This window comes from Xenia sp. Carnegie-2017, unplaced genomic scaffold, assembly GCF_021976095.1.
Source record: "Xenia sp. Carnegie-2017 unplaced genomic scaffold, XeniaSp_v1 HiC_scaffold_71, whole genome shotgun sequence".
Lineage (NCBI taxonomy): Eukaryota > Metazoa > Cnidaria > Anthozoa > Malacalcyonacea > Xeniidae > Xenia > Xenia sp. Carnegie-2017.
This window is the reverse complement of record NW_025813539.1, coordinates 358257-385716: the sequence shown is the minus strand read 5'-3', so window position 1 is coordinate 385716 and position 27460 is coordinate 358257. Positions and strand designations below refer to the sequence as shown.

The 27460-nt window shown below is 33.9% G+C and overlaps 3 protein-coding genes and 3 long non-coding RNA genes across 6 annotated transcripts; 4 read left to right on the top strand and 2 right to left on the bottom strand.

Moving 5' to 3' along the window:
- Window positions 1-3227: 3227 nt before the first annotated feature.
- Window positions 3228-4655, bottom strand: LOC124459266. Its single transcript, XR_006953542.1, has 3 exons — window positions 4574-4655; window positions 4344-4475; window positions 3228-4090 (listed from the first exon to the last, which is right to left on the bottom strand). It is a non-coding gene; the product is annotated as an uncharacterized LOC124459266 (long non-coding RNA).
- A 1562-nt stretch (window positions 4656-6217) lies between these two features.
- On the top strand, window positions 6218-7881 carry LOC124459255 (zinc finger protein 420-like). Its single transcript, XM_047008756.1, is given in 3 exon segments — window positions 6218-7452; window positions 7455-7773; window positions 7775-7881. Coding segments are annotated over 3 exon segments (1488 nt in total). The 5' UTR covers window positions 6218-6374; the 3' UTR covers window positions 7866-7881.
- Window positions 7882-9085: 1204 nt separating this feature from the next.
- LOC124459276 lies at window positions 9086-10933 on the top strand. Its single transcript, XR_006953553.1, has 3 exons — window positions 9086-9281; window positions 9918-10006; window positions 10349-10933. It is a non-coding gene; the product is annotated as an uncharacterized LOC124459276 (long non-coding RNA).
- A 4246-nt stretch (window positions 10934-15179) lies between these two features.
- On the top strand, window positions 15180-15945 carry LOC124459309. Its single transcript, XM_047008797.1, has 3 exons — window positions 15180-15276; window positions 15505-15707; window positions 15815-15945. The coding sequence occupies exons 1-3, from the start codon at window positions 15180-15182 to the stop codon at window positions 15926-15928; spliced, it is 414 nt and encodes a 137-aa protein (XP_046864753.1). The 3' UTR covers window positions 15929-15945.
- A 4676-nt stretch (window positions 15946-20621) lies between these two features.
- Window positions 20622-21011, bottom strand: LOC124459279. Its single transcript, XR_006953558.1, has 3 exons — window positions 20863-21011; window positions 20754-20790; window positions 20622-20674 (listed from the first exon to the last, which is right to left on the bottom strand). It is a non-coding gene; the product is annotated as an uncharacterized LOC124459279 (long non-coding RNA).
- Window positions 21012-25486: 4475 nt separating this feature from the next.
- LOC124459261 lies at window positions 25487-27168 on the top strand. Its single transcript, XM_047008766.1, is given in 4 exon segments — window positions 25487-25929; window positions 25983-26116; window positions 26466-26705; window positions 26708-27168. Coding segments are annotated over 4 exon segments (981 nt in total). The 5' UTR covers window positions 25487-25675; the 3' UTR covers window positions 27061-27168.
- The last annotated feature ends 292 nt before the right edge of the window (window positions 27169-27460 follow it).

Genomic DNA, 27460 nt, shown 5'->3' with positions numbered 1-27460 from the left:
AACTTGGAATGATGGACTGTTTTTTAATATTTAAAATGTCAATGTAGTGACTACTAACTCTTAAACAGTTTAAATTTCAAATCCATTTTTGAAATGTAGCAAAGAATCTTCAAAGGTCGGCTATGTTTGATATTGCACTATATCTACTAATATTTGATTAAAACACATCTCAAATAAAACTAAAAATCTTGGTAGTATAGTTTGAGAAAGATACTTTTTCCAGCTGTACGTATTGAATGTTAGGACATAAAAATCTAAAACCTTGATAACTAAGTAATATCATTGATGTTCTCGGGCAACAGGATTTTCAGTCACAAATTTGAAGCTCTCTTATGCTAAAGAGAAATGTCTTGAGTATCTACCCACTTCCCATTTTCTTTAATCGGAAGACTAAAATCCTTCATAGACCTCACTCTCTTCGTAAGAATTCTGTTTTTATACTAAAAAGTAGACAATAAGGAGGAACTGTTAAAACTTTTACCCATGTAATAAGATTTTATCTCAAATAAGTAGACAAGCTGTTTAGCTCTTCGCATGTTTTTAAAAGAGCTTTAAGTTTCTTTCAAAACATAGAAGGAACAATTTATAAGAGTGATTAATTTTTTTAGCATCTGTAACTAAATTTTACATCAGCTTCTGGAGTATACTTGCTCCCAAGGAAGAATTTTCACTCAAAATAATCAGATTTTGAATATTTTCCTGACACAAAAAATTGGAATATAAGATTATATACAAACCACTTCAACTTACACTTAATGAAGCAATAATGAGAAAAAGCACTGCCCACATGAATCACATCCCAACCAGTCTTCACCATCATCTATCTGGCAAATCTTGCATACCAAACTTATTTTCACAGCCATTCATGATTTGATTCCACTAAAATGATTTGCGAAAGAAAACCTGTTGTTCAACACAGAGTTTTACAAAGAATGTTATATTTACTATACATTATAATGACGTCATTCTCCATGTTCACGTGAATAAATAATATATTGTTTATATTCAACTCAACTGCAAAAAATTTTTTGAAAATATTTACTAAATTTACATAATCATCCACGAAATTTGTTATCACTCGCACACATACTTTACTCGTTATTTATAAAATGTTTTAATGTTTGATATTTTTATGTAGTTTCAAGCTATTAAGATGTGTGAATCTTTTACCACAATGTTCACATTGATAAGGTTTTTCTCCAGTATGAATTCTAACGTGTTGAGTCAAGTGATGAAGATGTGTAAATGTTTTACCACAATTTTCACATTGATAAGGTTTTTCTCCAGTATGAATTCTAACGTGTTGATTCAAGGAACCAAGCACTGTAAATGTTTTACCACAATGTTCACATTTATAAGGTTTTTCTCCAGTATGAATTCTAACGTGTTGATTCAAGGAACCAAGCACTGTAAATGTTTTACCACAATGTTCACATTGATAAGGTTTTTCTCCAGTATGAATTCTAACGTGTTGATTCAAGGAACCAAGCACTGTAAATGTTTTACCACAATGTTCACATTTATAATGTTTCGTGTACTATAGTCTTTTGCATTAAAATTCGTGATGTATAGTCCCTTGAATGAAAATTCGTGTACTATTGTGTTTTGCATGAAAATTCGTGATCTATAGTCTTTCGCATGAAAATTCGTGTACTATAGTCTTTTGCATGAAAATTCTTATACTATAGTCTTTTTCATGAAAATTCGTGTACTATAGTCTTTTGCATAAAAATTCGTAATCTACAGTCTTTTGCATGAAAATTCGTAATCTATAGTCTTTTGCTTGAAAATTCGTGAACTATAGTCTTTTACATGAAAATTCGTGATCTACAGTCTTTGCATGAAAATTCGTGATCTACAGTCTTTTGCATGAAAATTCGTGATCTATAGTCTTTTGCATGAAAATTGATGTACTATAGTCTTTTGCATGAAAATTCGTGATATATAGTCTTTTGCATGAAAATTGATGTACTATAGTCTTTGCATGAAAATTCGTGATATATAGTCTTTGCATGAAAATTGATGTACTATAGTCTTTTGCATGAAAATTCGTGATATATAGTCTTTTGCATGAAAATTGATGTACTATAGTCTTTGCATGAAAATTCGTGATATATAGTCTTTTGCATGAAAATTGATGTACTATAGTCTTTTGCATGAAAATTCGTGATATATAGTCTTTTGCATGAAAATTGATGTACTATAGTCTTTTGCATGAAAATTCGTGATATATAGTCTTTTGCATGAAAATTGATGTACTATAGTCTTTTGCATGAAAATTCGTGATATATAGTCTTTTGCATGGAAATTGATGTACTATAGTCTTTTGCATGAAAATTCGTGATATATAGTCCCTTGAAACAAAATTCGTGTACTTTTGTTTTACTTTTTAGGAATGAAAGAGCATGGATTAAAGAGGAAGAAAAACAAGGCAGGATTTTGTTAGCATTTTTCCTCAAATATTTATCGCCTTTAAATTAGAACAGTTTTGTCTCAATAAGAGTCAGACTTCCCAATAAAGCATCCCAGTTTCGTCTCAATAAGATTCAAACCTCTCGATTCAAAATTCGTGAACTATAGTCTTTAGCATGAAAATTGGTGAACTAAAGTCTTTTGCATGAAAATTCGTATGCTATAGTCTTTTGCATGAAAATTCGTGATGTATAGTCCCTTGATGAAAATTCGTGTACTATTGTGTTTTCATCACATATATATGAACTATATATATATATATATATATGCGTATATATCATATATAATCTTAATAACCGAGCACAAGGTCTTTACGGAGGAATAGAGAGTTTCAGATTTGACTACGACCACGAATATTGCTACGTAGTCAAACAATCAAAAGTGCATTGGGGAGCCTTTTTTATAACCGCAGAAATTAATATACATTTTCTTAGTGTTGAGCATGTAAATTCTTCAAATAGATAGTAAACACGGAATTATCTAAATATCGTACCATAACAAAACGACTCACAAATATACTTTCATACTTACAATCTTTTCTAGTTCATTCGTTACGGTTTTTTGATAGGACTGAAAGGACTGAAAGGACTGTTAATGTTTACAAATCTATAAGTCCTAATTTTAACTGTCACATAAGCACAAAAAGTAGCACAAAGCATATATTCTCGCAATTTTGAACAAAGGGGATTTCTTATCAATTTGCTTTTGTTTCACTCAAGTGGCTGTACTTCGGCTTGTGCTTATATTGATGCTTGTTTCAGACGTTTCATTGAATTCTTTTAATAATATATATAACGATCTACATTTACAAACAAGTCATTTCATATTAAATAATATAATCTCATATCTTTGCACATGTCAGGTAAATTTTCGACAAGAGAAAGCTCCACAAATCCTGCAAACAAATTATTCCTGCGGCGACAATGCAAATATGTGGCATCCATAAAAACTTAAATCTCAACGTAGTTACGGCCATAAAGGTAAAGAAGAATGTTTGTACAAGATGATAAACGACTTCAGGACGTCTTTTCAACGAAGTATGAACATTTTTCCACCATGAAATAAAATCATTACCACTAAAAAGAAATGTAGTATGTTGTTTTTTTTTTCAAGTGAGAAAAATTATCGGTATTTAACAGTCTATATGTTTTTTATAGTACCAGCATTAAAGGCAGTCGATATGAACAAGGTGATAACTAGTGATATACTGACATCGATATCTGCGTACCGTCTCCAAAACAGAATAACGCCATTGGTATTTTTCGTTCTCATTGCTCATAATACCGACATTTAAACATTGCATCGAAATAGAAATACAATTGAAATTAATCATAGTTTAACAATACTACATGTAAATATATATTACCTTAACAATTTTTGTTAAATTAATACTACTTTAAACTTTTTAGTTCCACATGATATCATGATATCAGAATGCAATAACAGTGCCTGCCATAACTCAATGTAAATTTTAAGTAGATTTTTCTTTGTCTTTGGTGACCCAATTTACAATTCAGCATTTGCATGACATTGCCAAAATTATGAACACTTTCAAAAGTACCATGTTTTTGGCTATGTGCATGTGTGCAACCAGGCAATGATTCAACAAAAAAAATATCTAACAAATTGAAAAATATAAGTCAATTGATTTCATCAACTTTTGGTTCAAAATGTATTTGTGCTGAAGCTAACAATCAACAAAATTGAGGAAATTTTTTAAGCATATTAATAATAAGTAATTGCATCGTTTTGAAAACATGGACTTCTAAGTTCTTCTCATCCTTCAGACTCATGCTGTTTTGATTTGATAGTTAAAACACAAGAAACCATGCTATTACCTACGCAAATTTATTCATCATTTTAACTCATACCTTGCTAACTTTTGAAATAACCAATTATGATGCAACTGTTAACACCAATCATTTAATGATCATGTCATTCATGAACTGGAGAACAAAGACAAACAACAGGGAACCAATGATTACAAAGGACATATTTCATAACTAAAATGAAAATATTCACATTTTGTTGATAAGATAAATGCTGATAATCATGATATATGTTTATGTTTCAAAACACATTTATGAATGGCGAGTAATACCTTCTTCAACTTATGAAGTAACCATCCTTGCTCTAAATTGCTTTTGTTAAAGCATTCACCCCCTCCTGACTCTGTCATAAAATAACCACCCCTCCTAACATGTGCTTCTGTAAAGGTTTTCTTTCATGAAATCTTTTCAATTTTTTGCCACTTCAGCAATGCATTTTTGTAACGTTTGTTTCTTCTGCAATTTGTCAGCTGCATGTTTCACAATGAAAACTAGATGCGAACTTTTACTGTCAAGCAGATGAATTTTTATGATATTTCAAAGAAACCAACAACAAGTTCACTGTCAAAATTTGAAATTATGTTGAAATCAAGTAATTTCCATTTGCAGCCATCATCTTTTTAATCTGTATGCAAATCAAATGAAATCTCCATTTGAATTTAATGAAAACACAACAATGAACAAATGGTCAAATTATTAACAAGCATTTGTTAACTCAATACACATTGTTTAATGTATCAATGCTCATATGTAATTCATAGCTTTAATGGAAAGTCATGTACATTTAGAAATCTCGACGAATCGGTCAATTTGACAGTTTCCTCAACTCAATGCTCAACTCAATGCTCAACTCCATCCTCTCTGTCATTAAAATTAAACCAAGAACAAGTACACCCTCTCCCTCACCTGAATATGATAAAGTATGAGATACTTTGTGTCGTTCTTCTTGCATACTAACTAATCATGACACAGTCTTGATTATCATACAACTCAATAAATGTTGAAAAACACAGTGCAAGAGTGTGTAAAGACGACATTTAAATGTAAAAAAGATCTCCGATCATGATACGGAGATTTCCGGCTGCTAGACTAGGCCTACCACGCATGCGCCATATTTCCGCCAAAACTTGAAATGTGATACAAAACATTCAAAACCTACGGTGAACGTTGAATATTTACTTGGCACTTGGTGCGTATGATTTTAAAGAGCAATAAACGTCTGAATTCAAGTTTAAAAAATTGAACCATTTGGGAACGTTCTACATCAAACAAAGTTTTATCGACAATTTCAAGTTGCTTCGTCTCTGGATTGAAGTAGGTTGCAATGATGAAACGTATTTAATTTGAACGATGGAACTTTACTTTTTAATTATATTAGTTCAATGTTGTTATCTTCATTAAATTTTTTTTACATGATGTACTTTAACTGTATTTGAGTGGTTTCACTACATATCAGATTATGAAATATAATTGAAACATTTAGATATTCTCCATCATTTATAAGGAATCAAATATGTAGAAACATGTTACATTAGAAGTTTTTAAAGGTTATTATGACATCATCTATGCACAGCTTATTTACTGTGAATGCTCGTTTTAACGCCGCGGCTCTTATTATTTCCCTTATGTTCGCCGTCCATAAGCGGCGGTAAAACAAACACTGTACTAAAAAAATATAAAAGCTCATATTGTGTGACAATTTATGCGGGGGGGGGGCGAGATTGATAATTGAAGGAGAAGGTATTTATATATTGGTATGTTTTAATCTTTTGTTTAATCCATACCCACAATTGATTTCAATAGAAGCTAGTAAGGTAGGACATGCATATATGAGTATTTGCCCCCCCCCCAAAAAAGAGAAGTAATTGTGATTCAGTTCTTTATCCTGTGATGTAATTCTAACTTTTCTTTTTAGTTGGAGGTCACAGCTGTAGACACTGTGGAAGGATGTATACTTATCCCGATTATTTAGAGAAACATTTAAAACGATGTCCAATGCTTGTTTGTATGAATCCCTAGGAATGTCCACGTTGTGGTCGAAAGTACAGTAGTGAAGACTATCTAAATGTTCACATGAAAAATGAATGCGGAAAAAATCCACCATTAAAACGACATGTGAGGGTTCAAACAGGAGAGAAACCTTATCATTGCAAACATTGTGGTAAAACATTTAGACAGCTTTCTAAATTGAATAAACATGTTAGGATACATACTGGAGACAAACCTTACCAATGTGAAAATTGTGGTAAAAGATTTACACAGCTTGGTACCTTAAAACGTCATTGTATGATACATACAGGAGAGAAACCTTATAAATGTGAACATTATGGTAAAAGATTTACACAGCTTGGTAACTTAAAACGTCATGGTATGATACATACAGGAGAGAAACCTTATAAATTTGAACATTGTGGTAAAACATTTTCACAGAATTGTGATTTGAATAAACACCTTAGGATACATACAGGAGAGAAACCTTATAAATGTGAACATTGTGGTAAAACATTTACCCACAATAGTGCCTTGAATAAACACCTTAGGATACATACAGGAGAGAAACCTTATCAATGTGAACATTGTGGTAAAACATTTACCCACAATAGTGCCTTGAATAGACACGTTAGGATACATACAGGAGAGAAACCTTATGAATGTGAAGATTGTGGTAAAACATTTTCACAGAATTGTGATTTGAATAAACACCTTAGGATACATACAGGAGAGAAACCTTATCAATGTGAACATTGTGGTAAAACATTTACCCACAATAGTGCCTTGAATAGACACGTTAGGATACATACAGGAGAGAAACCTTATAAATGTGAACATTGTGGTAAAACATTTACCCACAATAGTGCCTTGAATAAACACCTTAGGATACATACAGGAGAGAAACCTTATCAATGTGAACATTGTGGTAAAACATTTACCCACAATAGTGCCTTGAATAGACACGTTAGGATACATACAGGAGAGAAACCTTATGAATGTGAACATTGTGGTAAAACATTTTCACAGAATTGTGATTTGAATAAACACCTTAGGATACATACAGGAGAGAAACCTTATCAATGTGAACATTGTGGTAAAACATTTACCCACAATAGTGCCTTGAATAAACACCTTAGGATACATACAGGAGAGAAACCTTATAATGTGAACATTGTGGTAAAACATTTACCCACAATAGTGCCTTGAATAAACACCTTAGGATACATACAGGAGAGAAACCTTATCAATGTGAACATTGTGGTAAAACATTTACCCACAATAGTGCTTTGAATAGACACGTTAGGATACATACAGGAGAGAAACCTTATCAATGTCAACACTGTGGTAAAACATTTACACAGCTTTGTAACTTAAAAAGTCACGTAATGATACATACTGGAGAGAAACCTTATCAATGTGAACATTGTGGTAAAAGATTTAATAAGTCTAATAGTTTTAAAAGACACATGAGGATACACACAAGAAAAACCTTATCAATGTGAACATTTTGGTAAAACGTTTAATAAGAAGAGTAACTTGAAACAACACGGTAAGATCTATGCTCGTAAGTAACATTTATGATATTAATACTGTGCAAGGGATTTACAAAGGATTGATTGAGAGTAAGGCTGACAAGAAGGAGGCCTTGGCCCTTCTAATCTTGTGAAGGACTGCCATCATGAAAAATGAAATCCTTAGAGAAATTATGATGGAGGTAATCAGTGACGAAATTAGCCTGATCTTTTACTCCCACAATTCAAATATTTCGATGTCTTTACAAAATTGGTTCATTTTATTGTCTTCCGGTGATTGAACACAAAAATATTTACATTGTAGCAGTGAAAACGTGCTGGCTTTGCTATTGGGGGTCACGTTTTTCATCCCACCATGTAATTTAATATTATATAAATAACTATTTTATATAAATCCCTCATTACTTGTAATTTACTACTGTCTGGTGAAACCTTGAGAGTCAAGACGAAACGTTACGCTAATGAATAAATATTTCTTTTTTTATACATTATTTTTGTATTGAATGGCTCTTTTAAAAGCACTTTGCTGTGCGAAGCTCGTTGTTCATGGGATTTTGAATTGCCCGATATCATAAATAAACGCTAGGATGATTGGTATTCGGGACTTCCACCGCATGAACAAAACTGTTTCTACCGTTCCCTTTCATGCCTTTGGCCATGCAAGCAAAGTTGAGGTCAGCAGCAGTATATTCAGTTGTTGAGCAGGAGAATGAAATAACCGAACGATTGGTATGTGCAATATCCAGGTTGACAAAACGGGATCTGTCAATACCTCGCTTGGAATTGGTTGCTGTACACATGGCCGTTAACTTGCTATCGAATGTAAAGTGTGCCATTAGTGAAGGAGTCGTAACCTCTGTCCATTGCTGGTTGGATTCCACAGTAAAATTTTACTGGATCAACCGTTGTGGGAAGTATCGCCAATTTACAATTGTAAAACTGTTAATGTACCATGTACGCCCCATGTAAAATTAAAGGTAGAGCAGGAGATAAAGCCTAAGAAAAGTGTACACGTAGTGGCTGCAGAAGTTCAACTGACCGTCTTTATGAAAGTTGGAATGAGTTACCCGAGAAAGAGGCTAGTTATGCATCCTTATAATTTGTGCACAGCGATTTTCTGTTTTGTTATGTAGAGATTTCTATGTTACGTCAATCTTTTTTCCCTGTAGTAAACCGCGTTTTAAGTAACTGTAAATTTTATATCATCACTTTCATTTTTCTTTTAAACCCTATTTTATTAAAAATTCCTTTTAGAATAGTTCTGGCTCCGAATCTCAATCGGAAAAAATGACGATAACAACGAAATCCAACTCGACCGTTGCGCTAAAACGAGCTGTCCCATTTGGTTTTTCCTTACGGGGTATCTATAACACACTGACTGTAAAGCAGAAGATTGATATCTGGACTGTGTTAAATGTTGTCAAAGAAAATATTGAGAGAAGCTTCCGTTAAACAGGTGCGTAAAATTTAGGGAAGTGTGTTCGTTTATCTCAATAACGTTTGCATAATTTTTTAGTGTGTTAATTTTTCGTTTGAAAATTCGCACCCATCTTGCATTCTCTCTAGATCAGGCTAGGAGAGGTTTTCACTTCTCCCTTATTCCTTTCCTGTTTATTGTCCTTATCATGCATACAAACTAAGTAAAAAGACGAGGTTAGGAAAGGTGTGCACTTCTCCAAAGCCCGTCCCTATTGGTTGTCCTTACAATGCATACAAACTAAGTAAAAAGACGAGGTTAGGAAAGGTGTGCACTTCTCCAAACCCGTCCCTATGTGTTGTCCTTACAATGCATACAAACTAAGTAAAAAGACGAGGCTTGGAGAGGTTTGCACTTCTCTCCTAAACCCGTCCCTATGTGTTGTCCTTGCCATGCATACAAACTAAAAAAAAAGACGAGGTTAGGAAAGGTGTGCACTTCTCAAAGTAAAGATTTTTTCATGTTTCATATGTATTAAAAGAATTGCATAAAATCATTAAAAATATGCACACCATATTGTTTTGTTATTATATTACTATGATTACACAGCTGAAAGTTTCAAGCAGTTATGAAAAAAATAGCTGTCTTATACTTATTTACCATATTGTTATTTAGATATTACATGAAGCAGATTTAGATGGAGACGATCAACTATCTTTTGCCGAATTCGAAAACGTCATGTCTAAAGCTTTAGATTTTCTTAGGTGAGTTTATTGATTTTACATCCACTTTAACTTGTGTTATACACTAGCTGCTCATTTCTGTAAAAATTTTCCATGCAATAGTCATTTATTTTAATATTAGTAATTGTAGTATAGATAGCTATACTACGTTGTTTGACTATACTTATCTTCATTTGATATGATTCAATGATTTCAATTGGATGTGAAATGTAGCAAGCCAGTCTATTCTTTTACTGTTTGTAAGTTGAAAATAATTTTATTCCCCAAATAAGCATCCAAATGAATAGAAGTGAATAATTTTGCAAGTTTAAAGCATTTCCATAGTCTAATACTCATTTCGGACTTGTAAATTCTCTTTTTTAGAGTATTTCGTATTCGATTGTAATTTCAGCAGAATCATGGATGTTTAAAAACATTGAATATGGTTGATTCACAAGGTGCTTTACAGTACAATGTATCATATAATAACTTCCACTTTGAACATTTTAGCATGATCTAATTAATGGCTAATGGAAACAGCAAAGCATAATTATTTAACATTTATAAAATATTTTCGTACATAACTGTATTACTGTTGCAGGTAGCGAACCTGCAACAGTAACCTGCAACGCGTGTTTATATAACTCTACAGAATATTGGAAATGCTTTTCTATTTCTTAAATGTAACATATTCATTCAACAAGAACATTTCAAACTGTTTTAATCTTTGCTACTAGCGTGCTAGTCTGATGTTATAACAAAAGATGCTAAACTACTCATATCAATTTTTCACCGCCAGCAATATAAGTTTATATGAGACCCAGAATGTAGCGTTATATGAACTGAGACATTTGTGCACATTGAATTATCATTTAATACTTTATAACGCTATTATTCCTATGAAGAAGTAGTTCTCAAATTCTTATATTATCATTCTAATGATATACATCAATAAAACTGCAACGCAAATCCGCGCAAATAATTTTTATTTATCTACAAAGTTAGCCTTGAGAAATCACTTCTTCACTTTTTGAGCAGTACCAATATTACAATTGTTTACCTTAAAATAAAATAAACAAAGCTACATATTGAAGAATGAAACGAAAGGTTGATGAAATTAAAAATAAAATATCAACGTCAAGCTGAAAAGCAAACTGCAATACTACATGAACGTGAGAGTGAAGAAGTCTTATTATTGGTCACATGGTGTAAGGATGGTCACATGGTGTAAGGTTGGTCACATGGTGTAAGGTTGTTCATATGGTGTAAGATTGGTCATATGGTGTAAGGTTGGTAATATTGTGTAAGGTTGGTAATATGGTGTAAGGTTGGTCACATGGTGTAAGGTTGGTCACATGGTGTAAGATTGGTCTTATGGTGTAAGGTTGTTCATATGGTGTAAGATTGGTCACATGGTGTAAGGATGGTCACATGGTGTAAGGTTGTCACATGGTGTAAGGTTGTTCATATGGTGTAAGATTGGTCATATGGTGTAAGGTTGGTCATATTGTGTAAGGTTGGTAATATGGTGTAAGGTTGGTCACATGGTGTTAAGGTTGGTCATATGGTGTAAGGTTGTTCATATGGTGTAAGGTTGGAAAAAAAAACATTATCGTAAACCACTCAAGAAACCACTCAAGTAACGATAATGATAATTAATAATAAAACGTTTATAATAATAAACGTTTAAATAATAAACGTTTATAAATAATAATAAACGTTTATATATAAATAAACGTTTTATATAAATAAACGTTTATATATAAATAAACGTTTAAATAATAAACGTTTATAAATAATAATAAACGTTTATATATAAATAAACGTTTTTTTGTTTTGAAGCACTCAAACACAGCTCTCTGAGTTAAACATTTTGCGTACTTTCGAATAATACATTGGCGAATTTCAACAGGGTTTTGTTTTCCTTTTATAAAATGTCCAAATCGTGCGAATTGGAACGTTTCTTTTCAACTTTATATCTAACATGGTCGACATGCACATTTTTTCGCCACTGGAATTGTGTATGATTCTTTGCCTCCACAAAGGAAAACAACTTTCATTTCTTTTTTTTTTACTTGACAGCATGTACAGGTTGTTTTGAAATCTGACCATTTTATTCTTGGTGACGAATGTGATGGACAATATCCAGTACATCCTTTTGATATAACTCTTTGCAATCCACAGTTCCTTGTTCGGATTTCACCGGCTATAGGTCGAGTTGAACATGACTGATGTCCATTTGCAAGACGGTTACAGATGAATAAAGAAAAAACAACCAACTGAAATCTCCTAATGCTCAACATTGCTTCTCTTCAAATTTTCTATATAGAAAGACAAAAATAGGTAATTGTTACTATAATTTAAAGAAGCTAGCATGAAATATATATACTTTGTACTAAAATACTTCTTTCCCCGTTGAAGTAAATATATGTGGAACGCTAACTCCTATAATTTTGTGATCGTGACTAAAACACCACACGAGTACATACGAGTACATACGAGTAACATACGAGTATATACGAGTACATACGAGTAACATACGAGTACATACGAGTAACATACAAGTACATACGAGTAACATACGAGTACATACGAGTGACATACGACTATTTTCTGGTCAACAAATGATAAACAACACAATTTCTTCAATACATTGATATTTGCGTTTATTTTTCCTTGTATTTGTGTGGACTTTGGGGCAACCATTCGATGGATTTAAATGCTGAAAAGGTATTTTACTTTCATATTACATTCATTTGTATGTTTTAGTTGAATTTGTTATAGATATTTTGTCGATGCGATTTGCCAGTATTTGAGCGCTTTTTGACACACTTTCATCTAGGAAATACATATTTATGAAAGCGATTATACATTCATTTTGGTCTTTAAGATCCTGATTTTTCAGTTAAAAGACTAAATTATATCAGCTAGAACTTTAAAAACATTGAAAGTAAGCTGAAATTTTACGCATAATATGATACGTAACACAGTGCAACTCTCATTTAATTCAAATATATATAATGTACATTTATTTCATATAGCACGTTTTGAAAGCATTATTTATACGTTGTTTATTTAATCGCTTTCATAAATATGTATTTCCTAGATGAAAGTGTGTCAAAAAGCGCTCAAATACTGGCAAATCGCATCGACAAAATATCTATAACAAATTCAACTAAAACATACAAATGAATGTAATATGAAAGTAAAATACCTTTCAGCATTTAAATCCATCGAATGGTTGCCCCAAAGTCCACACAAATACAAGGAAAAATAAACGCAAATATCAATGTATTGAAGAAATTGTGTTGTTTATCATTTGTTGACCAGAAAATAGTCGTATGTCACTCGTATGTACTCGTATGTTACTCGTATGTACTTGTATGTTACTCGTATGTACTCGTATGTTACTCGTATGTACTCGTATGTACTCGTATGTTACTCGTATGTACTCGTATGTACTCGTGTGGTGTTTTAGTCACGATCATAATTTTGTCCCGTGATTGACGGAAGCCAAAATACATCTAAAATTTGTCAAACTTCCCTTGAAATAATGCGTGATTTTTCGGCGGCCAATATTTGTTTTGCTTCTTGGCGTTAGAAAAACGTGAAAAAATGATTTGGTGTCGGTTTTTTCTCACATTTTGTGTTTTAAAATTGCATCTGACAGAATTAGTTCATGCCACAGCAAGATATTTTCGAGGAGAAACATATTCAGCAAGAATTTTTCATATAACAACATCAAAACACAATAACAATAAGGTTATTGATTTATCACAGTGAACCTTAAACCTTTTAATTTTAAAGCAAAAGCCTTCGTGCAGAAAAAGATTTCGCTACGACACAGTGTTGGGTGTTTTAAGTTGTTTTTAAAATCTGACCATGTTAGTTCAGTGAAAATAACATATACTATGTCAATAGTTCTCCTCGAATGTATGTTAATGATTGTTTACACATAACTATAAAATTTCTCAAATTGTCTAGTTACACTCAGACAAGAGTTTGCGCAGCGAATTGAAGTTCAATAAGCTTTGATTATTCAATCTGGAATTTGTTGAGATTTACGTCATTTTTATGCTTCAGTCAACGCCGTAACTATGGGTATTTTTCTGTCTAAATCATTGTCTAAACCCAAAAAGCTTGAAAAAAGTTTTATTACAAGAAAATATTGGACTTAAATTGGACAAAATATGATAAATCGACAGTTGTTTTAAAACTCCGAAATTTGATGAAGCAACATTCCAAGTTGCGAGGCACAAACTCTAAAAACAGTTTTAGTACAATTTGCATTATAGTGCCAAATGTAATCAGATCACTGGAGCCAATTAGTCTTTTAGTAAGTGGATTTTTAAGGAATATATGCACGGATCATCTTTTCAGAAAGATGTGCAGTACATAGAATACCCAAGACTAATGTTTACTTGTTTTCATCTGGTCTTTTGTTTTGGTCGTGACAAAATAGTTTGTAGTCATTTGATCATGTTGTTGATGGTAATTTGAGGTAATCATGAGCTCTTTAAGAAAATGAATTTCACGGCACCGTTATATAAATCTTGTTTGCATTTCCAAAGCTGAACGTTCAGTGAATTCACTTTAACTTGATAATCTGGGACAATACGGCTATTGGAAAAAACAATTGTTGATGCAATGTATTGGCAACTTGTAAATACATCACACGATACGACAAAATTTAAAATACTAGTCCAAAATCCGTAAAACCAAGATTGCTAATGTTTACATCAAAATCTTACAGAAAGGCTGAAAAGTATTACACGAAAACACACATCATCGGGGATCAGCATTCTATAAATCAACTACCTTCACAGCCATTCCAAATGTGTATGCAGAACTGGTTTCATAACTTTTATTCACTCTTTTCCTTTAAAGTATATTTAAATGAGACCACTGAATCAGACCATGCAGGAAAGCACGTGCCGCAGACGCACAGAAGTGAAACGTGCTGCGTGCATCTGCCCCATTGAGTTCTATATGACCTGGAGTGGAGGGAAAAGGGCCTGGACCATTGAGTTCTATAATAACTGGAGGGGCTAACTTTACTGGGGTCGGCGTTAGATCATAGGTGAGATATGCACATATACGAAACTGCGCTTAATTGCGGTCAGCAGTAACAATCCACCCAGAACTCTTTAAGATTGCGCGCTTTCACCGCGAATTTTTAAAAACAACAATGGACTCGTGCTGTTCTTCGATTAAAATGTTTTCATGGCAGAAAGACATATGGGAAAATTTTGAGGAATACAAAAAAGACACGCGCTCGGGATGGAGATATGTGAGTTCAAATGCACTTTTCGGTAAGTATGTAATCATTGTAATGTCTACAATAATCACATAACTTCACGTCAGAATTCATACAATATATTATATTTAATCGTGCCGTCCGAGATTTCGATTGTTGCGATTATATAAAGCATGAATGAACAAATGATACACTTTTTCATTGCTAATTATTATTGTTGTTTATTATCAATAATTCTGCAATTTGAGAGATTAATACTGATCAAAGGGCTCATATTTTCAAGGCAAAACCATTAAAGAGGTGATGAATTCTGGAAAGTCTTTGTCAAGGGTGCAATGGAGCCTTTCCAATCCAGATGGAATTTCATACGCCTTTGATGGAATTCCATTTATTTGTATTGGAACATTGAATTATCATTGTCATCAAGGTGAAGATATTGATAAAAGTACGAAAATAAAAAGAGCAAAGGAAACAGATGAAAATGAGGTACTTACAACTCTATATCGTCACTTTTACTACACACATTTTCACAAATTTAGCAGTGACAGCCCTGGTTCTTTGTTCTAACATATTTTTGTCGTTTGTTTTTTTAGGGTCACGATCACACGTTTAGAAAACGGAAAAAACATTTTCAACCTACCAAAAAAATTGGATGTCCGAGCAAAGTATATATGTCACGGATTTTAAATTCCCACAGTACAAGGTAAGATAAAATTCGGTTCATATACTTAAGTCAAACTGATGTCTAGTTTTCAACAGCAAACTTAAAATTTCTGAAGTATTAAATCCCACGTTCTTTAATGTAATATGACAATTTAGGTTGAGGTTTCCTCTGGTGCTATAAAACCACGAAGAAAAATGCAAGAAAGAACATCCTTACTGAAAAACGCGTTGAAATCGTGGGAAAATCTGATTATTGAAGATACGTTTCTCTTGAAGCTTCCAAGTATGGATAGTCATAAATATCATGTGACGGAAGGAGAGGTAAAATCTTCACTAATTAAGATAAAAAAAACGGCTACATTTTTAGTAAACAAAATATACCCAAATTTCCAATAAACACAGGTAGCAGGTTTGAAAGAGCCAATAGATGCACTACATGTAAATACAATATTTATGCGCTTGCACTAAACTTCAATACGTAAAACTCAATGCTTTGGGAACTAGACTTGCACTAAACTTCAATACGTAAAACTCAATGCTTTGGGAACTAGACTTGCACTAAACTTCAATACGTAAAACACAATGCTTTGGGAACTAGACTTGCACTAAACTTCAATACGTAAAACACAATGCTTTGGGAACTAGACTTACATACATTCCCCAACAGGTAGGCGTATTTGCTTCGTTTTTGACCCAATGTTTTATAGACCCAATGTTACATGGGTAATTCACCAGTGATGGGTATGTAATTCATTTTCCGCAGATTTTCCAATTGTTTGTAACTTTTTAGACCCTATTTATTGGAATTGTTATCCCTACGCCAATCAGCAATTTCCAAAAACCAGCAATGTAAGGTGAGGAGCCATAGATGAGTACAATAAGTTCATGGGGGGCATTGACTTAATGGACATGCTTTGCTCATTGTACAAGTATTCCATAAGATCAAGGCGATGGTATCTTTACCTTCCGTTTCATACCCTTACAGTGGCTATGGTCAATTCATGGCTTCTTTTCCGACAAAATCAGAGAGGAAAGAAACAAATCAAACTTCGTGACTTCAGAGGAAACCGCACAAACCGCACAAAACTTTCAAACCGCACAAAATGCATAAACCTTTTACTGTCAACTTGAGAGCGAAAGACATAGCAAATTTTACATCTAACGATCTCTGTCATCCCAGGAAGGCATAGGAACCGTTTACTGTCAACTTGAGATCGAAAGACATAGCAAATTTTACATCTGACGATCTCTGTCATCCCAGAAAGGCATAATTTTTGCTTAATCTTTGGCAGTAAAAAATTTTGAGTTTTTTCTCAAAAAGTGAATTTTCTGGCACTGATGTGGAGATGGGTGAAGGGTTACAATAAACTTGCATGGTTTGAAGTCTGAGCTTTTCTATATTAATGAACTGTCACTTGTAGTACCAAATTTCTAACTTAACTCATTACAGAGGTTTGAATGGGGGTCTCTAGGGGGGTCTATGCCTGACAACTTGGTAGAAATTTTTAAAGACTATATCTGTTTTTGAATAGCATTATTGTAAAATAAATTTTACGTTCCTAGACATGCTAATGAGCCATATATTTGGCATGATAATGAGCCTAAATATTTGGCAAAACATGCAAGTATTGTTCACTTCATTTTTTTTTAAAAAAAACGTAAGTAAAAATTGTTGTTTTTACGCAAAAACGATGCCCACAAAATAAATTTTGTATTGCTCTAAAACGCTGAAAATGTCATTTTCAAGGCTCTGAAATTCAAAATCACGGAAAAACCTGTATCTTCGCTGGAACGGCATAACCGGAATGGCATGCGATCTGCAATCGAGCATGGGCGATTAGAGGTACGCAAAGGATATTTAAAGGACATTGGCACGTTTTATGTTGAGCCATCGTCATTGTTGCGAAACCTTACCTTCCAAACCTTATTTTCCATTGTTACGAACCAAATGTGACGAAATCGACCGTCAAAACTATTGAAAATATCGGTGTGAAAATAAACATCGGGCCGGCAGTTAGGAAGCAGGCCTCCTTCATACAGCCAGAGTTAGTCTACTGGCCTCAAAATACATACATTCCCCAACAGGTAGGCGTATTTGCTTCGTTTTTGACCCAATGTTTTATAGACCCAATGTTACATGGGTAATTCACCAGTGATGGGTATGTAATTCATTTTCCGCAGATTTTCCAATTGTTTGTAACTTTTTTTAGACCCTATTTATTGGAATTGTTATCCCTACGCCAATCAGCAATTTCCAAAAACCAGCAATGTAAGGTGAGGAGCCATAGATGAGTACAATAAGTTCATGGGGGCATTGACTTAATGGACATGCTTTGCTCATTGTACAAGTATTCCATAAGATCAAGGCGATGGTATCTTTACCTTCGGTTTCATACCCTTACAGTGGCTATGGTCAATTCATGGCTTCTTTTCAGACAAAATCAGAGAGGAAAGAAACAAATCAAACTTCGTGACTTCCAAGGAAACCGCACAAACCGCACAAAACTTTCAAACCGCACAAAATTCATAAACCGTTTACTGTCAACTTGAGAGCAAAAGACATAGCAAATTTTACACCTGACGATCTCTGTCATCCCAGGAAGGCATAGGAACCGTTTACTGTCAACTTGAGAGCGAAAGACATAGCAAATTTTACATCTGACGATCTCTGTCATCCCAGGAAGGCATAATTTTGCTTAATCTTTGGCAGTAAAAATTTTGAGTTTTTTCTCAAAAAGTGAATTTTCTGGCACTGATGTGGAGATGGGTGAAGGGTTACAATAAACTTGCATGGTTTGAAGTCTGAGCTTTTCTATATTAATGAACTGTCACTTGTAGTACCAAATTTCTAACTTAACTCAGCACAGATTTTGAAATAAATATTATGCTTAGTAACAATTTAATAGAAAAATCATCTGCGCGTGCGTTCGAGCATGCACAGTCCACTCGACTAATTGTCCATAGTCATAGCAACGACTAACTGGTGCATTTGCACTAAATTCATGGCAAATAGCTCACATAGTCGCAAATTATCAAAGAAATCATCTGAACATGCGTGGTAATGATGTTAATCATACGACAACTTTCGTTATACTTTATATAGTAGGTGTCAACTGGCAGTGGAAGCTTGGTGCGATTAAGTATGCAGTGGCTTAGGGGCCCAGACTTCGGTCGCGCTCGCCTTCTCCCTGCGTACCCCGAGCAAAGCCTATCCCAGGCGATCTCGGGGCAGAAGCTTGCTATATTGGTATTCCCAAGTAGGATAACGTGGAGAGGTCGAAATATCCTACCAAAACGTTAACATGAGGTCTGCTAGTGCCCAACGATTAAGAGGGTATCGGGAAGCATGGACCTAAAGCGGGATTTTATGCTTTCGAATTTTATCTTTTTGTTTACAAGAGTTCTTCTCATAAAAGAAGCTAGAACATCCAAGTATACTGCAAAGGTTCAGACAACTTCTGCCTTTTTGTCTTATAATTTAAACCAACTCTAAGCATGTTTAAACGTTTTTAACTTGTTCCCTTTTACAATGTAACTTTCTCATAACTCTCTCGTGATGAACGACAGCCTCATTATAAAATATAATAACCACATTTATAAAACAAAAACAATAAAACGCGAAGATACAAAATTTTAATATGGCTTAACATGCGTTTTTTAAACTTAATGTTTTGCAGTATTGTTTATGAACACATTGAAATAAATTGACAAACATTGTATTTTTGGTTTGGGGCAGTGCATTACTTGCTTTTGTTTCCAAAGTTGTAAATGATGTTATTGTTCTTATCATTTTTTGCTTTTTCTGGCTCTTGGCTAATTTTCCAGTATTCATGGACATGAATTTGTTCAAGAAAATTGAACACATTTGAACAACTATCCCACCGTTACACTGATTTAATACATCAAGTCGATGCCTAGTCATATATAGGCCGTTGTTTGTGCTGTTGTTTGAAGAACATGATCAACAAATCCATCACAACAAATCCATCGCTCACATAACGATTTACTGGAAAATAATGTAGATTAAAAATCACATGCTTATTCATGAATACAAAATTTTCAACTTGTATGTTGACAATGGCAAGCGTGTTAAAATAAATTATCTATCTATCTATCTATCTATCTATCTATCTATCTATCTATCTATCTATCTATCTATCTATCTATCTATCTATCTATCTATCTATCTAGCTATCTATCTTTATTTACAAATTAAGATATAATCTTAGTTTTTGTAATATGAAAAAACACATATATATTAAAAACACCTTTATGATGGAGGCTACAGACTCAGATTGCATTATAAAGATAGCTTCTTTTATGCCCTATCAAACTATGCTCCTTCTTATGAAGACCAAAATATATATGATGTGCATAAAAACTTATTTTGTTTATGTCAAAGAAACATTTATGGGTAAATGCCCTTTTTCTCTTTTGGGTATAGAAAAAACCTAAGACACTTATACTAATGCATTGGCATTTTACATTATGAATTACATATATGTTAAACCTTACTACAAGTCTAAAACCGCTAACGCATCCTACCGGAGTATAATCTTTGTTAAAATCTATCTTTTTGGAATCGAGGAGGCACTTCAGTTTTTGCTATAGGGCTCCTCACCATCCTTGGAGTCTGAGCTTCAGCTGGAATCTGAGCAAGGAACAAGGAAATCGAATTTGAGTCTTAAAATATTCGCCGAGTGAAAAAACAAGTAACAATCTTATTCTAACATTGCTGGCATTTGGAACTTGCTGATTGGCTTAGGGATAACAATTCCAATTAATAGGGTCTAAAAAAAAGTTACAAACGATTGGAAAATCTGCCTTAATAAAAGCAAAATACTAATAAGCAAAACATCAATTACATACCCGTAATTGGTGGTGAATAACCCATGCAACATTGGGTCTATAAAACAGATCGCGATAAAACATGAAAACAATGACTTGATACATTCAAAAACGAAGCAAATACGCCTACCTGTTGGGGAATATATGTATTTTGAAGCCAGTAGACTAACTCTGGCTGTACGAAGGAGGCCTCCTTCCTAACTGCCGGCCCGATGTTTATTTTCTTGTTTTTAAAATATATCACACCGATATTTTGAATAGCTTTGACGGACGATTTCGACTCAAATGTGACGAAACCGTAACTGAAACAAAAAATAGATGCAAAAATAAGGTTTCGCAACAATGGCGATGGCTCATTAACATAAAACGTGGAGGTGTGTGTATTTTCGCAGCGCACTTGTCACGTTAATTTGCAACTGTTTCCTGATATTGCTTCAAAACAATCGTCAATGATGCCAAAAAAGGAAGCTTGCATAATAGCCTTCTCCTTCAAATATTGTATCGGAATTTATGAAGCGAATTTGGCTGCGTACTGGTCATGGTGCGAAAATAACTCATACTACAAGTGCATACACGAAAAGATCACAAACCATTTGGATAGACCTGAATGGTCCAAAATTATTTTTGTTTCGGTGACGTGCCCGAACACACGAAAGAACTCTGCCAGTTCAACTGCGCTGGTCTAAAAAAAAAGAAAAAAATATGAAATCAAATGAGATAATATTATCCCCTGAAGAGTGAGAAATCACGAAACAGGCTTGTCGGGATGAAATTGTAGTTTTTGTGTATTTTCTTTTTCTCATCAATATTTACGCTCTGCTCTTAAGCATCGAGCACTGTACTTACGGAGATTCAAATAAACAAAACTTCCTAATAATATATAATATATATAATATATTATAATATATTATATATTATATATTTTCTCCGAGGGATTTTGCTCAAATCAAATCAAATAAGAGATATATATATTATATATTATAATATATATAATATATTATAATATATTATCCCTCGTTTTCTTGTCATATAAGAGATATTCAATAACCCACCAACAAGATGAACATTACAATACTGGTACATTTAGAAGAGATATTCAATAACCCACCAACAAGATGAACATTACAATAGAGGTACATTTAGAAGAGAAATTCAATAACCCACCAACAAGATGAACATTACAATAATGATACGTTTAGAAGAGATATTCAATAACCCACCAACAAGATGAGCATTACAATACTGGTACATTTAGAAGAGATATTCAATAACCCACCAACAAGATGAACATTACAATACTGGTATATTTAGAAGAGACATTCAATAACCCACCAACAAGATGAACATTACAATACTGGTACATTTAGAAGAGAAATTCAATAACCCACCAACAAGATGAACATTACAATACTGGTACATTTAGAAGAGATATTCAATAACCCACCAACAAGATGAACATTACAATACTGGTACATTTAGAAGAGATATTCAATAACCCACCAACAAGATGAACATTACAATACTGGTACATTTAGAAGAGATATTCAATAACCCACCAACAAGATGAACATTACAATACTGGTACATTTAGAAGAGAAATTCAATAACCCACCAACAAGATGAACATTACAATACTGGTACATTTAGAAGAGATATTCAATAACCCACCAACAAGATGAACATTACAATACTGGTACATTTAGAAGAGAAATTCAATAACCCACCAACAAGATGAACATTACAATACTGGTACGCTTAGAAGAGATATTCAATAACCCACCAACAAGATGAACATTACAATACTGGTACATTTAGAAGAGATATTCAATAACCCACCAACAAGATGAACATTACAATACTGGTACATTTAGAAGAGATATTCAATAACCCACCAACAAGATGAACATTACAATACTGGTACATTTAGAAGAGATATTCAATAACCCACCAACAAGATGAACATTACAATACTGGTACATTTAGAAGAGAAATTCAATAACCCACCAACAAGATGAACATTACAATACTGGTACATTTAGAAGAGATATTCAATAAGCCACCAACAAGATGAACATTACAATACTGGTACATTTAGAAGAGAAATTCAATAACCCACCAACAAGATGAACATTACAATACTGGTACATTTAGAAGAGATATTCAATAACCCACCAACAAGATGAACATTACAATACTGGTACATTTAGAAGAGATATTCAATAACCAACCAACAAGATGAACATTACAATACTGGTACATTTAGAAGAGATATTCAATAACCCACCAACAAGATGAACATTACAATACTGGTACATTTAGAAGAGAAATTCAATAACCCACCAACAAGATGAACATTACAATACTGGTACGCTTAGAAGAGATATTCAATAACCCACCAACAAGATGAACATTACAATACTGGTACATTTAGAAGAGATATTCAATAACCCACCAACAAGATGAACATTACAATACTGGTACATTTAGAAGAGATATTCAATAACCACCAACAAGATGAACATTACAATACTGGTACATTTAGAAGAGATATTCAATAACCCACCAACAAGATGAACATTACAATACTGGTACATTTAGAAGAGAAATTCAATAACCCACCAACAAGATGAACATTACAATACTGGTACATTTAGAAGAGATATTCAATAAGCCACCAACAAGATGAACATTACAATACTGGTACATTTAGAAGAGAAATTCAATAACCCACCAACAAGATGAACATTACAATACTGGTACATTTAGAAGAGATATTCAATAACCCACCAACAAGATGAACATTACAATACTGGTACATTTAGAAGAGATATTCAATAACCAACCAACAAGATGAACATTACAATACTGGTACATTTAGAAGAGATATTCAATAACCCACCAACAAGATGAACATTACAATACTGGTACATTTAGAAGAGAAATTCAATAACCCACCAACAAGATGAACATTACAATACTGGTACATTTAGAAGAGATATTCAATAAGCCACCAACAAGATGAACATTACAATACTGGTTCATTTAGAAGAGATATTCAATAACCCACCAACAAGATGAACATTACAATACTGGTACATTTAGAAGAGAAATTCAATAACCCACCAACAAGATGAACATTACAATACTGGAACGTTTAGAAGAGATATTCAATAACCCACCAACAAGATGAACATTACAATACTGGTACATTTAGAAGAGATATTCAATAACCCACCAACAAGATGAACATTACAATACTGGTACATTTAGAAGAGATATTCAATAACCCACCAGATAAGTGTGGTTTCTCTCTCATCGACCATTGTTTTATCTCAGTTTCATAAAATGATAAAACGTTTCAAGTGTTTGAGACAGTGTGGACATCGTAAGAGATAGCGTTCTGCTGACATTGCTCAAACTTTCTGCATCATCACCAATAGCACTACGGGAAAAATATGTTTGTAAACGATGGATGGATTAACGATGTTTTCGTAGAAGAGGGGGGGGTCTAGTTTGGAGGAGATTTAAGTATCAACTATTGCTGTACCATGCTGGACTTTTTCTTATTAATTTCTGATACCAGGTACGTTATTCTAAAGATTGGGATATTTTGTAAGTGACCTCCATTAAACATTAATAACAATTACAGATTACTTTTGCTGAACACTTAGGTGTTTTAATATTTTGTAGGTAGCCCCTCCTGCACCCCATCTAACCAATGATCAAAGGAGCATACCTCCCTTAAACCCTCCTGTACACCCTCCAACCAAGGCTCAAAGAAGTGCAGACCCCTCCCCTAAACCCCTCCTGTACACCCTCTAACAAAGGCTCAAAGAATTGCAGACCCCTCCTCTAAACCCCCCTGTACACCCTCTAACCAAGGCTCTAAGAAGTGCAGATATCTCTCCCCTAAAACCCTCCTGCACCCCCTCAAGCAAAGGCTTTAAAGAAGTGCAGACCCTTTCCCTAAACTTCTCCAGAAATTGTCCACCACAAATCTCAAATTTTAGATTGCTTTAAATTATACGGTTGCAGAAAATGAGCAGAAAAATAAAATTAAACATTCACCTTAGTTTGAAGATCATTAAGAATCTCACTTTGTTTATTCAACTCTCCTTCAATGACATTTGCCTGGGCAGTAAAAATCACGTTAGGATTATAAAAAAAGTTGTGGTACCGGCCAGGCTTGCCAGTAGTTGGGTATGAAACATAGTATTCAATAGACGACTTGCCTTGTTTGCATTTTGCCGGCAGGCAGATTTGGTCGAGTGGTTTTGAACGACTCTAGCAACAATGGTCAACTTCTCTTGGAATAATCTGCCTGCCAGATTATTCCATACACTAGGCAAGTCATCTATAAATACTCCCAAGTTATTTAAGTTATTTGTTTGTATATTTGTTGTATTCAACTCTGCTATTCATTTAATACAGCAGTGAAATGCATCAATAACCACTTACTTGGAAAGAAGCCACTGAATTAGACGTAGCCTCGGTTCTCCCGGTTTAAAAAGCAACTCGGACATCCAAGATTCATCAACATTTTCAACATAGGGACAACAAAGTGCCTAGTAGAAAAAAATCTCTTATTCAATCACTCTTCCCCGGGTTCAACTCCTCAATACAAACATAACATAAGTACTTATACTGAAAAGCTATCAAAAAAAGCATTTTTAGTCTTCCAAATAGTGTTAACCTCAAGTTTTTCTCTTATAACTTCCACACGTCTATTCTTTGCCGCCATATTTTTAAGCTAAAGCATTTGCATACGTCAGACTCATGACGTCAAGCACGACCGATCACGATTCGTCCCGATGGATTGTGAGCTCGCATTATTATCCTATATAAAGAAGAGTACGAAAACATATGTCTTGACTCTTTGTCTTTACTATGTTCACAACTTTATAGTTGACAGTTTGTATTGGATCTTTTTGTCCGTAACAATCATGAAGTGTATTACTCTGGCAGAGAATTTGAAACCTCGTTCATTAGGAGGCGAGACTAAGTACTCAGGACGTCGTCGCGAAGCCAAATATTTCTTTGAAGAGGCTGCTAAAAATTTGGAAAGAAAGCTCAAACGAAGTGAAAAAGACACAGAAAACGAAAACACTCGCGAAAATGTTGGCGATCGAAGTGTCACGTTGGGTTCTGAGGATTTGATCTATTCAAGCGCAGACGTTGGTTTATTTTCGTCAATTTTGTTCGCTTATATAATAGCTTATATAATAGCTTATATAATAGCTTATATAATAGCTTATATAATAGCCATTTGAAACTGCGAACGTCTCCCGAAGACTGGTGGTTTGTTGTCATCAGAAAGGTCGCGATCGCCATTGACAAACATTCAAAACATGAAAACGTACGGAAGATGTTTGTTGAACACGAAGGTTGGCATGTATGAAAATACTTGTGAAGTCCGATTTTAGATATAGTGTTTGTTTATTGATGTATTTGAATCATAGAACAATCGATGGGCAAGCACAGTTAATAATTAATATAATTAACATTGGGGGGGGGCTCAAGATAATTTGAAGATTAAAAATTTGGGCAAATTTTCAACGTTCGTACAGTAAAAAATACTAGTGAAACAAATTTTGACATGTAATTTGAAATCTGGGGAGTTCAGGAAAATATCAACTGCCCCCCCTTTAGAAATGATGGCTCACATACACCCTTTCTGAACTGAAACTCTTGTAAATACACTTTCATTATTCATGAATTTTAAACAAATTTCAGGTAAGAAAACCTTGGACGTAAAAGTGAATTCTAATAATATCTATGATGTAAACTACACCACTTTTTTTGACGCCATGTCTTGTGAAATATCAAAGAATGTCAAAGTTCCTGGTTATGTTGATCTGATATCTGCTGATTTCTCATCAAGCACACCAGTGCAAAAGATTGTATCTCAAATCACTTGGATAAAAGTAATAATTATTTACTGTCATTGTCTTCATTTTTTGTTTTTTATTAAAATATATTTAAGAAACTGCTTGCAACTTACTGTGGTAAACCTGATTGCGAATGGTGGTCAAAAATTGTCAGCAAAGAGGGATTTGGTTCAGGACCTCGGCGCTATGAAGGATGGATCCCACAGTTCATGGCAAACTTAAAAAGTCCTTCAGATTTCAGTGATTTTACAAGTGGACTTGTCACTGTACAGCTAACTCTTTCACATCTGTCAGGTTTAGTTGATGAGGCTGCATTAGTTGCTGGATGTCTGGGTTATCAGCTTCACGAGAATGATGACAACATACCATCTGTACAGCCTTATCAAGGATGGTGTCTTATGTTGCCAAAGAATTCACCATTTCGAGCTGAACACCAATGATAGACAGCAAAATGTATGAAAAAAAACTTATTTATTTAAAATATTTGATGTTATTTAGTTGTTCTATCTACGTAATATATTAAAAAATAAACTATTTTTGAAAATGAAGTACGAACAGGTCGAAGGACCAGGTGGGAGGTGAGCCACCCACCCACATTATATGATTGGTCAAGTCAAAATGGGTAGTTAAGAGTTCTTTCAAAGAGATTCTGCTTTCGGTTGAGAAACTCCGTTTCCGTAGATCATTTGATAAACGTGACTACTCAGTCAATGGCATATTTGCGGAACGCTTCTCGAAGTCGGTGACAGTCATGAAGTGTATTACACTGGCAGAAAATTTGAAACCGCGTTCATTAAAAGACGAGACTAACGACTTAGGAGGTCGTCGCGAACCAAAATA